We start from the raw sequence: 21,246 nt of genomic DNA, 5'->3' as shown, positions 1-21,246 counted from the left end.
GGAAACATTAACGTTTTTAAGTAATTTGGTGTCAAAATCAGCTTTTGGGTGGAGATAAAATAACGTTACATGAATATTACGGGCGCTTGTTGGTGAGTACGAGTAGGCCTACATTACGTTAACGTTACCTGAACATGTTTACATTTGTTCGAAAACTAAGTGGCAAAGTTTTATCAATTGAAAGGATTTCTGTTATACAAAGGTTTTCATCCGTAAGATTTTCATCTTCATTTCAAATGTAATTCAATTTTGGCTCAAGCGGTGCTGCGTACGCAACAATATGGCTCAGGCCTATTTGTTTGAGTTTTAATGATTTAGTACTCTATAGTAACTTTTGATTGAAATGTTAATGTTCTTTATTTTAAGATAAGTTTCTTGACTGCTCATGCTCGATAGATCGGATTGCATCGACTATATTACTAGTTCTTGATTAAGTTGTCGTATAGCGAGCTCAATCTCAGGGTAAGTTTTCCCATTTGGTCCACTACTAGAGAAATAACAAAAAGATTTCTATTTGTTTTCTTAAATTAATGAGTTTTTAACTTGGGTATCAGTATAATTCCAAGCCTGTCAGATCAGCCGAAGTGCTGTTTCAAGCACTCAAACATCTTTCAACCTTAATTTAACGTCTTTTACTAAACATACTATATATAACAGCAGTCTTGGATATTAGCATTGATAGACGTTTAAGTAAAGCATAAGTTTGCTCATTTGATCAAATTGCAAAAGTTATCTGTTATCTTGAGCTGTCAAAACCTTGTTCTGTTTTTGAAAACCATTATATTAAATAAAAACTTAATCACTGTTGTGATTTAATTAAATGAGAACCTTAATCCAATAGATTTATTAGTGTAATGAGCATGAGAAGTAGGCCTATATCATATTTATCTTTGGGTTGGAGCGCCATCTAATGGTTGTTCAATACCAAACTTAGTCCAGAAATATTTATCTGTGAAGATAAGCTTGACTTTTTCCTAACATTTTTTAACAACTGTCTATAGGTCAGGGACTCCAGTGTTTAAGTTATGCTATTATTTCTAATTTGCATTCATGTATTCTTAAGTTCATACATTGTTAACATTAACGTTGTATATTCTTTCTCTTCTAAAAGGGGACGTTGCCTGTTGGGGCATTGAGATATCTTTAAGAGGTGAGTATTTTTTGGGTTAGTCCTCTTCCATTGACTGCTGAGATTTATAGTAATGGATAAACGGTGAACATGCTTTTAGTAATGCAGTACGGATACTATTACAACACAAGATGTCCTGAGTAAAAGATACCATCATGCGAGCATTGGTGGTTCAGTGGTAGAATTCTCGCCTGCCACGCGGGAGGCCCGGGTTCGATTCCCGGCCAATGCAGTAGATCTTTTTGAAGATCTTCTACACACTTAAAAACAAATGCTTTTTTAAAATTTGTGTTCAAGTGTGTGGTGTAGTGACTTATAAACAGTGGTCAGTGTTCTGACCGCTCATTAATCCATATAACACGTCACTGTATGGGACTTTCTATTGAGATCAGATTACTGTTCTATCAACAAATATTTGATCAAATTGCATATTCAGTTAGATGCTGTGCTAATTTCTATTTCAGACCCTGCTTATATATAACAAGTGCTTCAATGTGAGAGATTCAGATTAGGAGCCCTCAACATAAGAAGTGCCGCAATACAACCTTAAGGTAAGATTTGAGTTAAAAAAGTGTTATGTTGTCACTACAACACTTGCTCTGCCTATTTTTTTAATATCAAAACAATTTTTAAACAAGTTTAAGTCAGACATTGAAGACAGTGACCCTAGCTTTGAAACAAATGGGCTCTTTGAGACTCATACCACCACTCCTCGTTAGTATAGTGGTAAGTATCCCCGCCTGTCACGCGGGAGACCGGGGTTCGATTCCCCGACGGGGAGGTTACACTTTTTCTCCATGTCTATTCACTGGAGAACTCTCGTTTTTAGACTCCTCTATATAATATATAAACCTATGATCACTGACAAATAACAAATTGTTTCATTCTTAAATTAAAAACAAAATCTCACTAGTAGATCATTTTACTTAAGAATAGAAAAAGATACTTGCTTTTCTTTTACTTGACTTGTTTTTCTAGGAATTTGCATGTCTTTGATGTCCCACTGACTTTAAAGAAGTAACTTTTAAAAGTACTTAGGAGACAAAAAAAAGGTACTTGGACATAGGGGTGGGCGATCTTCCTAAAATTTCATATAACAATCTTGTAGCAAACAATCACGATCTGAAACGCCATCTTCCCAATTATGCAAATTTGCCACTTCTGCTACCATTTTGTGGCCGAGTTGCTGTTGTTCCCAATTGCTTCCACTTAGTTATAATACTACTAACAGTTGACCGTGGAATATTTAGTTGTGAGGAAATTTAACAAATGGACTTATTGCACAGATGGCAACATATGCCTGAGACCCATTCTCTCACAGATGTTTGTAGAAGCGTCTGCATGCCTAGTGCTCGATTTATACAACTATGGCCATGGAAGTGATTGGATCACCTGGATTCAATGATTTGGAGGGGTGTCCCAATACTTAGGTCAATTTAGTCTGTATATATACAGGTGAAACTCGAAAAATTAGAATATCGTGCAAAAGTTATAATTTCGAAGATTATGGTTTACAACTTATGAAAACCCCAATTTCAAAGTCTCAGAAAATTTTAATATTATATGAAATCAATATTAAAAAAAAGATTTTTAGATGCAGAAATGTCGGCCTGCTGAAAAGTATAATCATGCATATGTATATACAGGGTTCGTACAAAGTGCTTGAAGTACTTGAACTTGACTTTTTGAAATTTAAATCCTGGAAAACCCTTGAAGGTACTTGAAAAGTGCTTGAATTATTAAAAATAGGGATGCACCGATACCGAACTCATGTACTCGTAAAAATGCTCCGATACCAACAACCGATAGGCCTACAGGCAGCGCGTGTATAGTAACACACAGCTGTGGTGTGCGAGCTGATCAGCTTAGAAAACCGCCCAGTGGATTGAGCGCGCAGGGGCACAGACGCGCGGGCTGGTCGAGCACATCCCTTTAAACAGACACCAGTGGAAGGTTTGTAGTTCAGTCGGACGTCAATGGCAAAGAAAATAAAACGAGGCATATAGCTTATTATTAACGTTAACTGACGAGAGAGCGCAGTTCTGTTGAATGCTCTTGATTGCTGATCGTTCACTCAGCGCGTGTTATTTGGCTGAAAACTAAATCGTATATGTATGTATGTAAGTAAAGTAAAACATGAACTGTCACCTGATTTATGTATAACGAGTGATTCCCTACATTATTACTGGACGTTTGCAGTCAAGAAGTTCCATGAACGCAAACATCAGCACGCGCACAAATACTGAATTAAATTGTCTTTCACGTCTTGCGCTTGTACGGACGAATTCACACAAAATTATGTAAAAATACAAAAATAATATTTTAATAAAGAGACTGAACTCTCATTTCCCGGTAAAACAATGAGCGTGCATCATGCTTTTACTTCCATTTTCAACAATATCTAGTGTTAGTTAAGTATTTGTGCGCACTGGGAATCAAATTTTTTCCACACAGTTAAACTGGGACATAAAGTCACACTAGGGCCTTAGTAACTATTAGTTAGTGTGTAACTTAATCTGTATACTTCAAATCACATTTATAAGTATTCATAAGTATCAGTTTTTACCATTGGAGAGACGTTGGAGTTCCAATGTGTAAAAAGCTAATCCTTTGCATCAGGATCAGTTTGTTGATTTGTATCATTGTGGCTTCTGAGTTTAAAAATCAAGATTTGTTTAAATATTATGTCTAGAAAAACTGAGGAAGCCTAATTTTGGCTTTACAGTCAAAAGGTTGAGAACCACTGAACTTTAACTGAAAGAATATATATGCATTGGAGCTCATCAGATACAATTTTGAATAGACTAAGCTGGATGTATTTAGCCTACTTTCCCTAACCAAATAAGCTCTTATTACTAGGGCTGTGTTGAAAAAATCGATTCACCAATTCTGAATCGATTTTCATATTAATTTCTAAAGATCGATCCGTAACTCAGAGGATCGATTTAATAATAGGCCTACATTTTCCCCGTTAACTTTAACTTGCCGCGTCATTGAATTCACGCATACGAGCGAGGTGGAAAGACATTACAACAACGAACAAGGCGGTCAGTAACGTTAAGCAAGCGGTTGCTTTGAAAACTCCAGAAACGCTCAAAGCTGCGATCTGGCACCATTTCGGGTTTAGAACAAGCAATGCAGAGAACGAACTGACAAAAGCAAAGCAATTTGCAAAGCCTGCCAAATGGAGGTGAAGTATTGTGGAAATACTACTAATCTCAGGAACCACATGATGCGACATCATCAAGACATCATATCCAAGCCCGCCACCGGGCCGCAACAGATGACACTGAAACAAACTCTACAACTGCCAACTAATTCTGCACGCTCTGTCAAAATAACTGAGGCGATTGCGGGCTTCATTTGCAAAGGTATGCGCCCGTATTCTGTTGTTGTGAACGTGGGATTCAGGCGGCTAATGAAGGTAATTAGGGCTGCAACTAACGATTATTTTAATAATCGATTAATCTGTCGATTATTTTTTCGATTAATCGGATTAAAAAAACAGAAGGAAAAAAAGCATTGATTTCCAACCCTTTATTCAAAAACAGAACTGACAGTGCAAATTCACAGTGCGAAAGTGCACAAACAGGTCACTCCTTGAACATCCCTGAGCTGTTAAAGTAATAATAATAATAAAAAAAATGGACTAACACAAAAAACATACACATGTATGCTTTACATCTGCCAAATATATAGGCTTTTTTAAAATAGTGAACAAAAAGATGTATATTTTTGTAAAAAGGGACCTGAGCTGTTAGAACAATAAATAATTTGATTTTAAAATGATTTGTTTGAACGTCAGAACTTGCTCTCTACACTACACTCACAGACGCACACAATCACAAACTCTCACACTCACAGACGCACACATTCACAAACTGACACTCACAGACGCACACATTCACAAACTCTCACACTCACAGACGCACACACTCACAGACACACACACTCACAAACTCTTAACACTCACAGACACACACACTCACAAACTCTAACACTCACAGACGCACACATTCACAAACTCTCACACTCACAGACACACACACTCACAAACTCTCACACTCACAGACGCACACATTCACAAACTCTCACACTCACAGACACACACACTCACAAACTCTCACACTCACAGACACACACACTCACAAACTCTCACACTCACAGACACACACACTCACAAACTCTCAGACTCACAGACGCACACATTCACAAACTCTCACACTCACAGACACACACACTCACAAACTCTCACACTCACAGACGCACACATTCACAAACTCTCACACTCACAGACGCACACACTCACAGACACACACACTCACAAACTCCTAACACTCACAGACACACACACTCACAAACTCTAACACTCACAGACGCACACATTCACAAACTCTCACACTCACAGACGCACACACTCACAGACTCTCACACTCACAGACACACACACTCACAAACTCTTAACACTCACAGACGCACACACTCACAAACTCACACTCACAGATGCACACACTCAAACTCTCACACTCACAGACTCTCACACTCACAGATGCACACACTCACAAACTCTCACCCTCACAGACTCACACACTCACAAACTCACACTCACATACGCACACACTCACAAACTTGTGTGTTGTTTTGTTTTTTGTCAAATATGTTGTAATCTAACAAAATGTTTGACATTATTTGACAAGCACATGCACACAAAAGACAAGTCTCGTGCAGTCGGATAATAGGTAATAATAATAGCAACAATAATAATTACAACAGAAGATAATATCTCTAGTCTATCCTAATATTACTTATAAATACAATGTATATAAAATATATACAATGGATTGACTACCTCATCTGGTGTGTAAGGCCTATTTTGCAGCTCATCCATTCGGAGCATATAGTGAAGTTTCTCGGAGTCATTTAGAATGAAAAAATTCAGTGCTGCAAATTGTGGAAAAAATATTCCTCTTGTAGTGGTACTTGGGACAGACAAGAAAGTGTTTTCATCTTCTGTCTATCTGATTGAAATCACAGTCTGCTAATTCAGTGGTAAAAATTTAATTGGTTTTATTTATTGTTGTCCATTTATCGAACTTCCATGCCTCTTAATAATTACATTCCTATGTACCAATTTACTAATGCTCGGACACACTCGGTCTCTCTCGCGCGCAGACACACTCGGTATCTTTTGCACACTGTTGCTCGCGCGCTGACACACTCGGTCTCTCTCGCGCGCAAACACACTCGGTATCTTTTGCACACTGTCGCTCGCGCGCTGACACACTCGGTCTCTCTCGCGCGCAAACACACTCGGTATCTTTTGCACACTGTCGCTCGCGCGCTGACACACTCGGTCTCTCTCGCGCGCAAACACACTCGGTATCTTTTGCACACTGTTGCTCGCGCGCTGACACACTCGGTCTCTCTCGCGCGCAAACACACTCGGTATCTTTTGCACACTGTCGCTCGCGCGCTGACACACTCGGTATCTCTCGCGCGCAGACACACTCGGTATCTTTCGCACACTGTTGCTCGCGCGCTGACACACTCGGTATGTCTCGCGCGCAGACACACTCGGTATCTTTTGCACACTGTTGCTCGCGCGCTGACACACTCGGTCTCTCTCGCGCGCAAACACACTCGGTATCTTTTGCACACTGTTGCTCGCGCGCTGACACACTCGGTCTCTCTCGCGCGCAAACACACTCGGTATCTTTTGCACACTTTCGCTCGCGCGCTGACACACTCGGTATCTCTCGCGCGCAGACACACTCGGTATCTTTCGCACACTGTTGCTCGCGCGCTGACACACTCGGTATCTCTCGCGCGCAGACACACTCGGTATCTCTCGCGCGCAGACACACTCGGTATCTTTCGCACACTGTTGCTCGCGCGCTGACACACCCGGTCTCTCTCGCGCGCAGCGTCCAGTCCGGCGCCTCATAGCTCTGCTCCGCGCTGAACACATTTTTTTATACTCAAACATCTCCGCGACTTATTGATAGTCGCGCGACACAACGAATCGATAATGAAATTCGTTGCCAACTATTTTAATAATCGATTTTAATCGATTTAATCGATTAGTTGTTGCAGCCCTAAAGGTAATGGAACCAAATTATGTCATTGTGTCAATGCTTTTTTCAAAAACACTTATCTAAATCTCGAAGATCAGATCGAATCGAATAATGATAATCGATTCAAGATCTTGAGAATCGGAATCGAATCGATTCTTGAAATTTGAATCGAAACCCAGCCCTACTTATTACCTTGGCTTCTTAAAGACAAGGTAACTCTAATTTTACATTCAGCACAGGGAAAATGACACGAATATGACAATGGGCAACTAAATATTGCGCAGCATAGTTTAAAATCAAGGGTTTAAAGTTTGTCCATCGTGTGTCACGTTCATGCATGCTACAAATAGGGATGCAGCGATTACTGGATATCACAATAACCGGGCTTTAAAACGTCACGGTTAATTAATCGTAAAGACTACGCTACACCGAGTGTTCTGCACGGAACGGAACTTTTGCACCAAACGAAAACAAGGTTACACCAGCGTGCACCAGCTTAATGCCGTGCTCGTCGACCACTATGGCAGAGGGACTAGCAGCGACCCTCTATTTCCACGGAAAAAACGCCTTAAGGGCCTGTTCACAGTTAGCGTCTTTTGCACGCTCAAGTTCGTTATTTCAAATGTAGGCGCCCGGCATGCGTGCTCATAAGGGAAGCGACGCGCTCGTTTTTTCCAAGCGCGTGCGCGCCGCATCGAGATAAAAACATCTCTACTTTTCATAATGCCGCAAGCGCACCTTAGGTCAAGTGACAAGAACCAACACAGCAACGACAGACTCCTCCGGAGCGCAACCGCCCTAGCGCTTTGGGAAAAGGAGAACGTGGCGTGCAACTTTCAGCTTTCAGTGCAACGTAAAAAAACAACAACAAAAAAACAGCGGAATGTTTTGGTTACGCAAGTCTGTGGAAAACAGAATGTGACGTGCTCTCAAGAGTTTCAGTCAGTGAACATTTAACTTAATGTCCTATTGCTTTCTCCTGTAAATGTTAGGCTTTGTAGTTTTAATATGCCCGGTGTAAAACACTAACATAAGATCAGGGCCGTGTAGACTTCTAGGACTACCAATTAACTGCATTTCAGTTATTAACACTGCATGAGAGATGTTCTCAGTTTCTTTCTATAATTTTTACTTAAACTTCAAACAAACAAACCAAAATAATGAGATTATAATAGATGATTTTCTAAAGGCACATGTAAAATTTGGATTAATAATTAAAAAAAGAGTATTAAAATAAGTACAATAATATTGGAGTGGATAACATTTGGACTATATTTATTTTCTTTTAAAAGAAATACATAGTTAATATTTAGCTTACATTTAATTCAATAGAGCCAAATACTTTGTTTATTCTCATTTTCATTGGGATTTATTATCCCTTTATTTGTTTTTAAGTCAAATACCAACAAGATATTGTTTTCATTTTATCATGTTTTCTACCTCAGGTTGAAAATAAATTTAGAACAAACTAAACACTTAATCATTTTGTGATCTATTTCAATCAAAGAGCCCTGCAGCCATTGACTTAATTTGTTATTTTTAAAAGAAAAATGCTGGATGTTTACAAAGCACTTCTCTTTAATTCCAAAGGAAGAGATTGATTATCGTTTGTCATTTTATAATTTTGTACTGTGCAAATAACACATTAAAATCTAGTGTTGAGTGTTCAAGTGATATTATACATATAGTGTTGTGAAATTAATTGATGCATAATAATCGTTAAATCGTGATTATTTCTCAGACAATATTCGTACTTACAAAATCTTTAATCGTTGCATCCCTAGCTACAAATGCACACTTCAGAATATTTGACAGTGGGATTCGACTAAGTCTCCAAGGTTTGTGAAATTAAATGTTTATTAGATATTCAAGAGATTTGTTATAATTTATACATTATATAAATACGCATTTGCTGAATGCTGATGGTAAATGAGAAAGTAGTACAGCGTTTTCCTTTCTTTTACTAATAATTTAAAAAGAAATACTTTTTTCGTATATAGTTTACTTTCTCTGTTTAACAGTTCTATCCAGTAATGTATTAGACAAAACTTTTAAACAGAGACCATAAATTAATGAAGAGGAGAATAGGAGCGCCGTGTGCTCAGCCCCTGCTGTTCTCAGCAACGTCAAAATAAAAGTCACGCACCGTCAAAATAAAAGTCCTGCTATTATGAGGACATAGCAGATCGTGATCTCTACAATCGTCTCTGGGCGTCTTCAAGATCGATCACAATATAAAATCGTCAGATTGCTGACCCCTACTTGGACATCATTAGTTTAAAACAACACTACCGTGTTATTTTTGAGCACTGATTTTTCAGCTTGCTCACCCAGGCCGGTTAGCTCAGTTGGTTAGAGCGTGGTGCTAATAACGCCAAGGTCGCGGGTTCGATCCCCGTACTGGCCAACGTTTTTGTCTCTGCGACTGTTTTGTTGATATTTTAGCTTAGAAATTCTCATTCATAATTATAAGAGGTAGAATTGAACAGGTCATGTGTGATTTTACTGGCTAAAAAAGAAAACTCAGTAACGCTTTACGAGGTTTCATTTGTTAACATTAGTTAATGCAGTAAACTAATGATTTATTAATCTTGTTTTATTTTTAATTTTCTGTTTTCGTTTTATTTTAAGTTAGGTAATTTATTATGTTTTTGCCATTTTTGTTTTTTGATATGTCTGTATAGCTTTTGATTTTTTATTTCAGTTTTAGCTATTTTAATATCATCAAATACTTTAAATATACTAGAGTTCTTTATATGTTGATATGAAATTAGTTTTAATTTTAGTTATTTTCCAGGAATAATTTGTATTTTTGAGATATGTTGTCTTGGCATTAGCTGTAGTAAAATAACTATTATATTATTTTTTGTATTTTATTGGTAACACTTTACAATATGGTTCATTAGTTAACATGAACTAAGAATAAAAAATAATTCCACAGCATGTATTAATCTTAGTTAATATTAATTTCAACATTTACTAATACATTATTATTACTAGTGAACTAACATGAAACAAACTATGAACAGCTGTATTTCATTAATAAATATTAATACATACTGTAACAAATGTATTGCTCATTGTTAATCCATGTTAGTTAATACATTTACTAATGTTAACTAATGAATCTTATTGTAAAGTGTTACCATTTTATTTTTATTTCAAGTAACAGAAATGTTTTTTTAAATGGTTTTAGTTAAGAGACCCTCTAGGTGGCAGTGTTTATTAGTAAACCTGACATAAAACAATGCCAAATGCTCAAGTAAAAATGTCTGAATTTCCACAGACTGGAACATCAAACAACATAAGCGAATCTCATTGCTTCTGCAAAACAAAAAATCTTGCCCCGTGTGAGGCTCGAACTCACGACCTTCAGATTATGAGACTGACGCGCTGCCTACTGCGCCAACGAGGCCTGATGCCGAAGAAAGCAGTGTCCTAATTTTAGACGAGTAACAACGGGTGAACTACAACAGGTAAGGCTGAGTTTTCATGTCAGCCACAGTTGTACTTCATAGATTTATGTGCACATCTACTACAATCCTAAAAGCTAGTTTGTGCTAAAATATTTGAGAAACAATTTAAACAATGAGATTCACACTCTTCCACTAGAGGGAGCCAAAGCGAACGGCCACTTTTCAAAGGTGGCCTTGAATAGGTCAGTGTGTTTTTTCAACCTACGGTTTGTGTCAAAAAACCCTTTTGATAAGAACACGGCATCTCCGTGTGCCACGTTATCACATGCTGTTAGCAAATACAGCGTTGGTGAGCTCGTGTCTTTCTTTCTGTTCAGCACAGCTAGCTGTGCACTACACCATTTGAAACATCATGTCAGGGCTTAATGCCTCGCTGGGCTACTTCTTAACTATAGTAGGAGTGAGTGCGGTAGGAAGGGTGATGCTCGCACGATCGAGGCTGCGATGGACTTTCCTGACCGAGTTTATCGCCGCATTCGCGCTCGCCGCATGTCGACTCGAAGTGGACACCATTGCGGAGGTCGGTCAATGGGCCGGGGCGCTTGGGCCCGACGTGGCCATCACTATGCTTTTCCTATCCATCACTGTTCATGGCATCATCATGCAAGGCGTAAGTGGAAATCCATCGGTGACGTTAATGGGAATCCTCCAGAAAGACATCGGCGCAGTGGCAGGCGTCCTCAGCGTCGCGGCGCAGTTACTCGGCGCGTACTTGGCGCTCTTAGTCGCCGGAAAGTACTGGGAAATGGAGCTGACCGACATGCACATGATCAAGAATCTGATGATGTCCGAGTGCAGTACGTCGTTGCGGGTCTCGGCGCTACAGGGAGCGTTAGCCGAAGCCCTCGGTGCCGTGACCTTTCACCTGGTTTACCTCGTCCTGAAGAGCCGCTCGCAGCTGCTGAAGATTCCCTTACTCGCTCTGCTGCTGACCTTCATCGCATACGCAGGTGGGTTTGCCATCGGACAGAATGATTACATTTAAAATGCATATATTGTACATTTAAATGCGTGTATTAAATAGAAATTGTCGAGTTAAAATGCATGTATAAAAAGTAAATTTTGTAATTTGAAATGCGTGTATTAAATACAAATTGCAGAATTAAAATGCATATTGCAGAATTAAAATGCATATGTTAAATTAAAAATCATAGATTTAAAATGCATATATTAAAAATTGATTGTAGAATGTTTAAATGTACATATTAAATAAAAACATTTGGATTTAAAATGCATGTGTAAAATATGTATTTTAATTGCACAGTTATTATTTTATATAAGAATTGTACATTTAAAATACATATGGAATAAGGATTGTAGATTTAAAAAAATTTTGATTGTAGCTTTCTAAAAATTTTGATTTCAAATGCACGTATTAAATTAAAACTTGTAGATTTCAAACGCATATATTAAATAAAGATTGTAGATTTAAAATATATTAAATAAGTATTATGTATTTATAATGGATATGTTACATAAAGATTGTAGATATAAATATATATTAAAAAAATATGTATTTAAAATGCATATATTGAATAAGGACTGTAGATTTCAAATCCATATATTAAATGAAAGATTGAGATTGCAAATTCACATATTTATTTAAAACTTGTAGATTTCAAATGCATATATAAAATAATGACTGCAATTAAAATGCATATTTTACACAAGGATTATGTAGGGCCTACCGGTATTTAAAATGCATAAATTGAATAAGGATTGTAGATTTCAAATTCATAAATTAAATTAAAAATGTAGATTTTAAATGCATATATTAAAATAAAAAAATGTAGATTTTAAATGTATACATTAAAATAAAAAAATTTAGATTTTAAATGCATATATTAAAATAAAAAAATGTAGATTTCAAATGCATATGTTAAATAAGGATTACATTTTAAATTTAAATATTGAAGATTTCAAATGCACATTACATTAAAAAATTTAGATTTCAAATGCATAAATCAAATGACTGCAATTAAATTGCAAATTTTAAATAAGGATTGTAGATTCCAAATTCATATATTAAATATAGATTTAGAGTGCATATATAAAGTAATAACTGCAATATAATTGCATGGTATACAAAAGTATGAAGATATTTAATAAGGATTGTAGATTGCAAATGCATTTAGGGGGAGGCTAGCACAAAATAAATTGCATCTTTTAAAATACACACTAACGTTTTCTGTTACTTCATTGGCAATGATTTGGTGAAGTGTTATTTTTAACGCCAAACTTCTCTCTCACACTAGGAAACAACTACACGTCTGGATATGTGAATCCGTCCCTCGCTTATGCGCTAACATTCACCTGTCCTGGACACTCTTTCTTAGCGTATTCCCTCGTTTACTGGCTCGGGCCTCTTATTGGTAAGTCCTTGTACACTTCAGAAATATCCATAAATACCAAGTATTTAAATAATGCATTCAACGTTTTTATTCAAAGTAATGAATTATACTTTATAAATACTTACACCAATTGTTTTTTTCAGGCATGAGTCTTGCGCTCTTCCTGTATTTGGGAAACATCCCTCTGCTGTTCAGCAGGAATCTACTTTACTCCAAGAAGGCACGTTTCCGGGTGCCCAAAGGAAAAACTTCTGAAGACTGACAGACATAAAAAACAGCACTGATATGGTCGCTTTGTAAACCATACTTTACCGTCACGAAACATATATTTGGTTATACGTTAAATCTGTTCGATTGGTTTAAGTTGCAACAAACCCCTAAAGTTACGAAAAACACTGTTCATCACATCAGGCGTCTACTGTAATTTATCCTGTTACACTGAGTAAAAATGTTGAGTTTGTTCTACTGTTGTCAGATGTGAATTTTCTACTAACAGCTATGAGCCAAATAACCGTGAAGCCTGCTTAAGTAATATATTGATTTAATAGATAGCTAAAATATTTAATGAGCAGGTGGCACTATACTTTAGGACCTGTTTGCTAATGAAAAAGAGAGGGAGACTAAGGTAAAAAGATAATTGCTAATAAAAGTACATGGTTGTATATAAATGGCACTTTCACAAAACATTGCAACTATGCCACATTTTAATAATAGCTACAATAAAAAAAATGAAGTCTTCCAAAACTGCTGATCTTCTTCATTCCGGCCTGTATAGAGAACATAGAATAAACCAAATCTTATCAATTAAAAAAATGCATTTACAATTTACAAGTGCTAATAAACAGAAAAATATTTAACGTTTTAACATGACATTTGTTGAGAAAAAGCTTGTCTACACTTTAACAATAGTACCACTATTTTGCAAACTTTTAATTTATAGTATAGAATCCTAAAATAATTGCCAAAAAAATGTTTTTATACAGTTTTACAGAACAATGTTATTGTCTAACTCAAGTCATTTTGAATCAAATGTTATATATTTTTTAAGTTATGCTTGTGGATTAATTATCTTTCGGTAGTTCTAAAAGCCCAAAGTATACTTTGTTTTTTATGCGTACGCTAAGGACGAACGCTATCAAATGGAATATACTTTAAAAAGCTGCGCGTTTCTACCATACGCATATGCTAGGGTACGCATAAAAAAACAAAGTATACTTTGAGCTTCAGTCTTTCTAATAACATCATTTTGTAGGTTTTAGTTATAATTTCAGTTTTCTGTGGTATTACTTTGACTGAATAGATAAGAACATGTGAAAAGTTTAAAACCGCTGATTATTTGGTTCTACTGAACCTGTGATCTGATTGGTCGTCTCTGCTCTGGTGGGTGTGGCTACTGTCACTGCAGTGCTTTATGACATCAGATCTGAAGGAGTTAAATAAGACAGGAACGCACCGACACCAGGAGGTTTCTAATTGAACCTGCAGATCGTAATATTGGATTTAGCATTATTATTATTGCTACATGCTTTCTTCGTTCTGGGTTAGTGTGAACAGCAGTAGCACACAGTTAAACTGGGACATAGTCACACTAGGGCCTTAATAACCACTAGTTAGTGTGTAACTTTTGTTTATCTGTGTACTTCAAACCACATTTATAAGTATTCACAAGTATCAGTTTTTACCATCAGAGAGACGTTGGAGTTCCAATGTGTAAAAAGCTAATCCTTTGCATCACGATCAGTTTGTAGACTTGTAACATTGTGGCAGCTGAATTTAAAAAATCAAGATATATTTTATATTATTTCTAGATAAACCTGGAAATATGAGGAAGCCTAATTTTGGCTTTACAGTCAAAAAGGTTGAGAACCACTGAACTTTAACTAAAAAAAAAAAATATATATATATATATATATATATGCATTGGAGCTCATTAGATACAATTTTTAATAGACTAAGCTGGATGTATTTACTTTTCCTAACCAAATAAGCTCTTATTGTTTGAAATGTGTCCGTGGGAAAGACCCTTTCAAAGGAAAAATTTGTAGGAATGAACTACTCGAATTAATCTTTCCTGCCCCCTTGTGGTTTATATCAGTCTAAGTCTTGTGGCCTGAACCTTCACTTTGCTCTATTGAATTTTATTATTTTTACTCATTTTGTTTTCCCAGGTTAAGCATTAATACTAGGAGTAACAAGTGTGCAAAAAGTAAAGCAAAGTTACTTTGACAGTTTAATAATGTGAAGCTTTATATGTGGCACACTGCGGAAAATGTTTAAATGTACATAAAGTTAGTATTCCTCCAGGAGTCGCTCGACATAATAAATGTAATAAAACATGGAGAAACTCTTGAACCTCAGAGTGAAAAAACTTTATTGATAAAGGCAAGCAAATACATATGACAAATAGATGGCGGTAGTAGTAAAGTACAAACAATAAAGCCTTTTATATTTGATTTTAGAAAATCTGATCCTGAAGGAGAAAGAGCAAGCAAATAATAATCAGTATTTATTATGACACTTGAAACGCCATTAAAGTTCAGCTTTCTGCTTTAGATTTAAGCACTTCCTGGAAAATTTTTAACATATAAAGGCATAAATTAAAAAAATCTCACAAATATTAATACACGAAAAATCTGTTTGGGAAATTACATCATGTACCTGATGTGCGCGTATGTGCTTGATCTCGTTCAGTTCTTCTGGATGTGATGTCATAAACCAGAATGATGACAGTAGCCACGCCCACGAGAGCAGAGAGGACCAATCGGATCACAGCTTCAGTAGGACCACACCAGTGGACCGAGTCTGAGGAATAAACACATCAAACTGAGATCAGATCAGTCAATAAACACTCATATCAGCAGTGCTGTCGTACCTGAACATGTGTGACAGAGTTGAGTGATGTCCAGATGTGTGGTCTGGTGGCTGATGGGATTGTTCAGCACACAGCTGTATGTGTTTTTATCCTGATATTCCACATCCAGAGGTAGAGAGAGACTGATGCTGAGATCAGACACGCTGATGCTGGACAATACACTGATTCCTTTGTACCAGGAGAGAGTCACATGACTCACATCTACCACTGATGAACACACCAATGAACATGATGATGATGATGATGATGATGAAGAACAGTGTGAAGAGTTACTGATGATGACAGGAACAGGCAGACGAGCTGAAAACATCAGAGAATAAAGATAAACGAGGATGAATGAAGTTATTCAAGCAGAGGAAGAAACATCGAGAGAAACGGAGATTATCAAAAGTAGAGCATTTAAAACAATTTAATAGAAAGTTAAATATAAACCTGCTGTTAATGTAAAAAAAGTAAGAGATTTAGTCCTTTTAACTAATTAGTCATGATAAGATAGTTCTTTAGATCTAGCTGTAATAAATAAAACATGTGAAACTGATATTTAACCCACCGTAGACAGTGAGACGAATATAAGAAGGCTTCCAGTCATGGTAGAACTGACGTTTATAATCTCCAGCATGTTCAGTTGTGATGTTTGTGATGGTCAGAGATCCAGTTTGATTGTCCAGCTTCAGTCTGTCTCTGAATCTCCCATCAAGAACATCATCATATACAGTGAAGCTGTCGAACCGTTTATAGATATCAGCTGTTAAACCGTTTTCACTCCTAAAAACCCACCGAATCACTTCATCCTTTATAACACCAAAGTTTAGAGTGACTGAATCTCCCTCCATCACTGACACTGAATCATCAAACACACAGAACAAACAGAAACATTGTCACAGATAAACAGGTTATAATGGTTTATTAAATTAAATTGTATACAATTTTAACTTAATATAAAAAATATCATAAAACAACAAAAAGAAACAAAATGGTGTATGAAATAATTAAAATGTCATAAAATGTTTTTGAACTCACCAATGACAGTGAGATCAAAACAAACCCTCTTAGAGTTGATCTGTAGTTCATAATATCCAGCATGTTCAGTTCTGGTGTTTGTGATGGTCAGAGATCCAGTTTGATGATCCACCTTCAGTCTGTCTCTGAATCTCCCATCAAGAACATCATCATATACAGTGAAACTTTCGGACCGTTTATAGATTTCAGCTAATAAAGGTTTTTTATATCCAAACCTCCACTGAATCACATCATCATCCTTCATTTCAGTAAGATCAGAGTTTAGAGAGACTGAATCTCCCTCCATCACTGACTTTTTCTTCACTTCTGGAACTGAATCATCAAACACACAGAACAAACAGAAACGGGTTCAACACAGATTAAGACAGTCATTTATAAAAGTAAATTGATTTTGGATTAATAATTGTATCTTTGTGCTGATTAAAATATAAAACAGGTGAAACTGATGTTTAACTCACCAGTGAGAGTAAAATACTTTCTCTCACTGTTGATCCGTATATCATAATATCCAGCATGTTCAGTTCTGGTGTTTGTGATGGTCAGAGATCCAGTTTGATTGTCCAGCTTCAGTCTGTCTTTGAATCTCCCATCAAGAACATCATCATATACAGTGAAGCTGTCGGCCGTTACATTTATTTCAGCTATCACAGTGTTACTAATCCAAAACCTCCACAGAATCACATCATCATCCTTCATTTCAGTAAGACCAGAGTTCAGAGAGACTGAATCTCCCTCCGTCACTGATATTTTAACTGAAACACCAAACACACCTGAAGAATAGAATTTTTCAGATTTAAGTTTTAAAATCACTTGATGTTGGTTTGATGAAGCTTCACTAAAACACTTTTATTCATTTACACAAAAGGTGAATGAAATGAGAAATATTTATATATGGAACACTAACAATGAGAGCTGAATTCCAAACTGACTTGACTTGAAATTATTTCTATATGAGAATAACTGTAACATGTTTGTTCTGTTTAGGTTTAGTTTTCTAGCAATTTTAAGCTTTTCCAGCACCTTACAGATGTGGTATATTAAATCAGATGTTATTGTGCTGCAAATATTGTTACGTTTCACGTCTGTTTGGTATTTTTCTCTTTTGTGCTTTTGTTTCTATTTGTTTCTACAAATTACTTTTTAAGTTGTGATCATTGGTCTCTACGGCTGTCCTAGTGCTGGGCGGTTTGACCTAAAATTTATATCACGTTTTTTTTTTTTTTTTCAAAATTATTCCGGTTTATGACGTTTTTTTTATTTATTTTTTATGCATAATCAGGTGTTCAAAGCATTTTCTACTGGTTGAGAGAGGAATTACTGCAGTAAATTGACTTAGGATGGTCTATTTTACTGTCATTAGTTAATATTGTAGAATAGAATAGCGCCCAGTATAACCTAAAATTGTTATTTCTTAACGTTCTAATAACGTTCTTATAACCAGGAAATAACGTTAATACAATGTTTATATAACGGGAGAATTGAACGTTCTAATGATGTTCTTATAACCAAGCAAGAACGTTAATACAACGTTTATATAACGGGAGAATTGAACATTCTTATAACGTTTTGAATAAAGTTCTTATAACCAAGAAATTACGTTAATACAACGTCTAAAACACTGGACGTTTTGAATGTCATTCTCAATGTCATTCAGAAATAACGTTTTTATGACTTAATGGGAACGTTATGAAAACGTTCTTATAACCTAAAATTGTTAGCTGGGGAAGAGGAGAGATTCGCGATTACACTGAACACGTTTTGAGTGCAGGATTCTCTGTGTGAGCCCAGAGAAAATAGACCAGCGTGTATCGAGATTCGCGCTCGCGCATTATATTAATGTACTTTCGCGCTACAATAATGCGCTCTCGACAATTGACAGGAAAATAACGGCATAGTTCTGCAGCATCCATCTTCCCTGTAACGTAACACCAGAGCACTGCTGTTTCCCCCGCCTCGCAGTCGCTGCTTAGAAGTGCAACATTGTAAAGGGTCCGTCTGAAACAGTGTCGCGCAACGCAGCGTAACGTTCATTCCGAACGTTGTGTAATTAAATACATCGGTATGGCGGTATATTAAAAATTAATATCATAACAAAAATATACACCGGTTTTCGGTATGAACCGGTATACCGCCCAGCACTCGGCTGTCCATTATATCCGTGACATCACGACGCTCAATGTCATGACCGACGTTCAACCAATTTCCACTGTTGGGCCAAAAGCGGGTGTGCCAGGCCAGTCACGTTTCCACTGTCACTTCTGGGGCTTGATCGGGCCCCGTTGGGGCTTCCTCAGGGCCAACAGCAAGGTGTATTTTTTTTTTTTTTTTACCTGAGTCTGGAGACGGCGGCGCCGGATGATTCTGTCAGCATTAAAGACTTTTAAAATAATTTACCTCAAAACTCACTTTCATGTTTGAATGCCTTCTGTTTGTGATCCGATGTGGATTCTGATCACCGTATAAGGTAGAAATATTTGTATGTGATGCGGAAGACTTTGCAAGCTAAACTTTACCATAGTAAACATGGTAAATATGAACACTTGAAGAAATCAGACAAATCATAAAGGCTATCACAATCATGTTTTTATTTTATCTGTCAGTACGTCTCGTCTCTTTATACCGGACTATCATAAAATAAAGCAACTTGTTTTTCGGGAGCTTCCTCTGTTTCTCTGACTGAAAATATAACTGTAGCCTATAGCCTACTGGGAGAGAGTGCTAAAGCTCATCGGGTCGTATTTAAATTAGGTCAGCCGGAACCGGGAACACTTCTTATATAAAAAGAATGGCACGCTAATTAGCTATGCTTATTAGTTTTATTGCTTTTTAGTATATTCTCCTTTTGGTAAGCCGTGGGGGCTTACCTTTTACATGGCTCGAAAGCGCAGACTTACCTTTTTTGCAGACTTTGCAGGAGGCTACTCGAGAATTAGGTACTCGTTTCAACCATAATTTGTTGTTTTCAAGCCAACATTCATTGAAGCGGCAATCTCCCGGCCTGATGTGTTTCATCTGTAGCCGCACGCAGAATCAGAGCCGCAAGAGAGGCTCGACCAGAATTTGCCATTATGTGAATGGCAAAATAAATTTGGACTTTTTCTACTTATTTGATCTAAAAAGCGATCTATTGTCACACAGTCACTTATTATTAAAGAAAGCAATAGGTTGTTTGCAGTCACGTGACGAAATTCAGATGGAGGGCAGGAAGTGAAGAACGCAATGGACGTAATGGAGGAAAGTCCGTACTGTACTACTTTAGACGCTATTACAAGAGAAATATATAAACAAAAAATCTAAACATATGTTGGACGTGATCCATACGTTATGAAGAGGACCGATTTTCAACTGAATTGAAAGATTTGCCAGCCATTGAGGCGGTAGATATCAGCAACTACCTCGTCTCACAGACATACTTTGACTTTACAAAGTTCAAAAACTGGTACGTTACACAAAAAAACACATAAGCTGTATTAACTCAGCTTTGACGAAGTGATCGCTGACACACACGGGCATTTTCCCATTCGGCTCCTCCCGACCGCAGACGTAGGTTTGCAAGGCAATTTTTCCGATGTTTTTCTGTCAATTTCTTGTATTTTCCCCCCTTATGAACAACAAATTTTGGCACACGATAAAAACTCCTCGTGGTTTGATCGATTTGAGCAACCATAAACGACGCAAAACATAGGCATTTTGAGTTTGTTATAGTGAGTCCTAAATATAGAAAATCACTTCCTGCCCTCCATCTGTATGTATCGCTATGGCAACGCAGTGATGTCATGTGAAAACAAGCTATTACAATTTCAAGCAGTTTTAGATTAAGTGTTATATTTAAGACACTGTTTGTTGAGTTATTTCCTGAGTCATGCGCTTCACTACAGCCACCGTTGCTGATACTAACAGTGAATGTAAATCTTCTCTAACTAATAATACTAATACTAGTTAGCACATGCACTAGTCTAATACTAACTAGTAATTTTATAACATGGTACCAGAACAGAAACAACTGAAGCCATAAAAACACATTTAAAACTCACCAAACAGACGCCACAACCAAAGCAAAATTATTTTGAGAAACATTTTCTTCATCAGTTCACTGAAAAGCCCACGATAGTGACTCTTAAAATGTCTGAAACACTCAGATTGATCTGAAAGACTGAACTGTGATATTTATCTGTTAGTGTGTGAATCCTCCCCCAACCTCAGTTAGTTTCCGCTCACACATCCGTCTCCTTTAACATCACGGAAATCAACAAGCTTTTGCTGATCTTACATTTTCAAATGAATTCTGGCCCTGAATGAAAACTAACAGCAGAAGAGTGAAATA

The 21,246-nt window shown here is 36.9% G+C and overlaps 2 protein-coding genes and 4 non-coding genes across 6 annotated transcripts; 4 read left to right on the top strand and 2 right to left on the bottom strand.

Annotated features, from left to right (window-relative positions):
• Window positions 1-1,290: 1,290 nt before the first annotated feature.
• Window positions 1,291-1,361, top strand: trnag-gcc (transfer RNA glycine (anticodon GCC)). The gene has a single exon. It is a non-coding gene; the product is annotated as a tRNA-Gly (tRNA).
• A 477-nt stretch (window positions 1,362-1,838) lies between these two features.
• Window positions 1,839-1,910, top strand: trnad-guc (transfer RNA aspartic acid (anticodon GUC)). Its single transcript has one exon. It is a non-coding gene; the product is annotated as a tRNA-Asp (tRNA).
• Window positions 1,911-9,536: 7,626 nt separating this feature from the next.
• On the top strand, window positions 9,537-9,610 carry trnai-aau (transfer RNA isoleucine (anticodon AAU)). Its single transcript has one exon. It is a non-coding gene; the product is annotated as a tRNA-Ile (tRNA).
• A 935-nt stretch (window positions 9,611-10,545) lies between these two features.
• On the bottom strand, window positions 10,546-10,618 carry trnam-cau (transfer RNA methionine (anticodon CAU)). Its single transcript has one exon. It is a non-coding gene; the product is annotated as a tRNA-Met (tRNA).
• A 287-nt stretch (window positions 10,619-10,905) lies between these two features.
• aqp12 (aquaporin 12) lies at window positions 10,906-13,493 on the top strand. Its single transcript, XM_077225846.1, has 3 exons — window positions 10,906-11,629; window positions 12,935-13,051; window positions 13,174-13,493. Exons 1-3 carry the CDS (start codon window positions 11,032-11,034, stop codon window positions 13,290-13,292), a joined length of 834 nt encoding a protein of 277 aa, XP_077081961.1. The 5' UTR covers window positions 10,906-11,031; the 3' UTR covers window positions 13,293-13,493.
• Window positions 13,494-15,585: 2,092 nt separating this feature from the next.
• Window positions 15,586-19,073, bottom strand: LOC143736349 (CD48 antigen-like). Its single transcript, XM_077227086.1, has 5 exons — window positions 19,052-19,073; window positions 17,366-17,692; window positions 15,903-16,202; window positions 15,689-15,832; window positions 15,586-15,596 (listed from the first exon to the last, which is right to left on the bottom strand). The coding sequence occupies exons 1-5, from the start codon at window positions 19,071-19,073 to the stop codon at window positions 15,586-15,588; spliced, it is 804 nt and encodes a 267-aa protein (XP_077083201.1).
• Window positions 19,074-21,246: the final 2,173 nt, after the last annotated feature.

Source organism: Siphateles boraxobius, unplaced genomic scaffold, assembly GCF_051911475.1.
Source record: "Siphateles boraxobius isolate OS27281-9 unplaced genomic scaffold, OSU_SipBor_1 13, whole genome shotgun sequence".
In the NCBI taxonomy this organism is placed as follows: domain Eukaryota; kingdom Metazoa; phylum Chordata; class Actinopteri; order Cypriniformes; family Leuciscidae; genus Siphateles; species Siphateles boraxobius.
This window is presented reverse-complemented; position numbering and strand designations above follow the sequence as displayed.

Coding starts and splice junctions, on each gene's coding strand:
- aqp12 (XM_077225846.1), top strand. CDS start 11,032: ATGTCAGGGCTTAATGCCTCGCTGGGCTACTTCTTAACTATAGTAGGA. Junction 11,630..12,934: donor GACCTTCATCGCATACGCAG/GTGGGTTTGCCA, acceptor CTCTCACACTAG/GAAACAACTACACGTCTGGA. Junction 13,052..13,173: donor CTGGCTCGGGCCTCTTATTG/GTAAGTCCTTGT, acceptor TGTTTTTTTCAG/GCATGAGTCTTGCGCTCTTC.
- LOC143736349 (XM_077227086.1), bottom strand. CDS start 19,073: ATGGACAGCCGAGTGCTGGGCG. Junction 17,693..19,051: donor GGACAGCCGAGTGCTGGGCG/GTATACCGGTTC, acceptor TCTATTCTTCAG/GTGTGTTTGGTGTTTCAGTT. Junction 15,833..15,902: donor ACTCTGTCACACATGTTCAG/GTACGACAGCAC, acceptor TTTATTCCTCAG/ACTCGGTCCACTGGTGTGGT.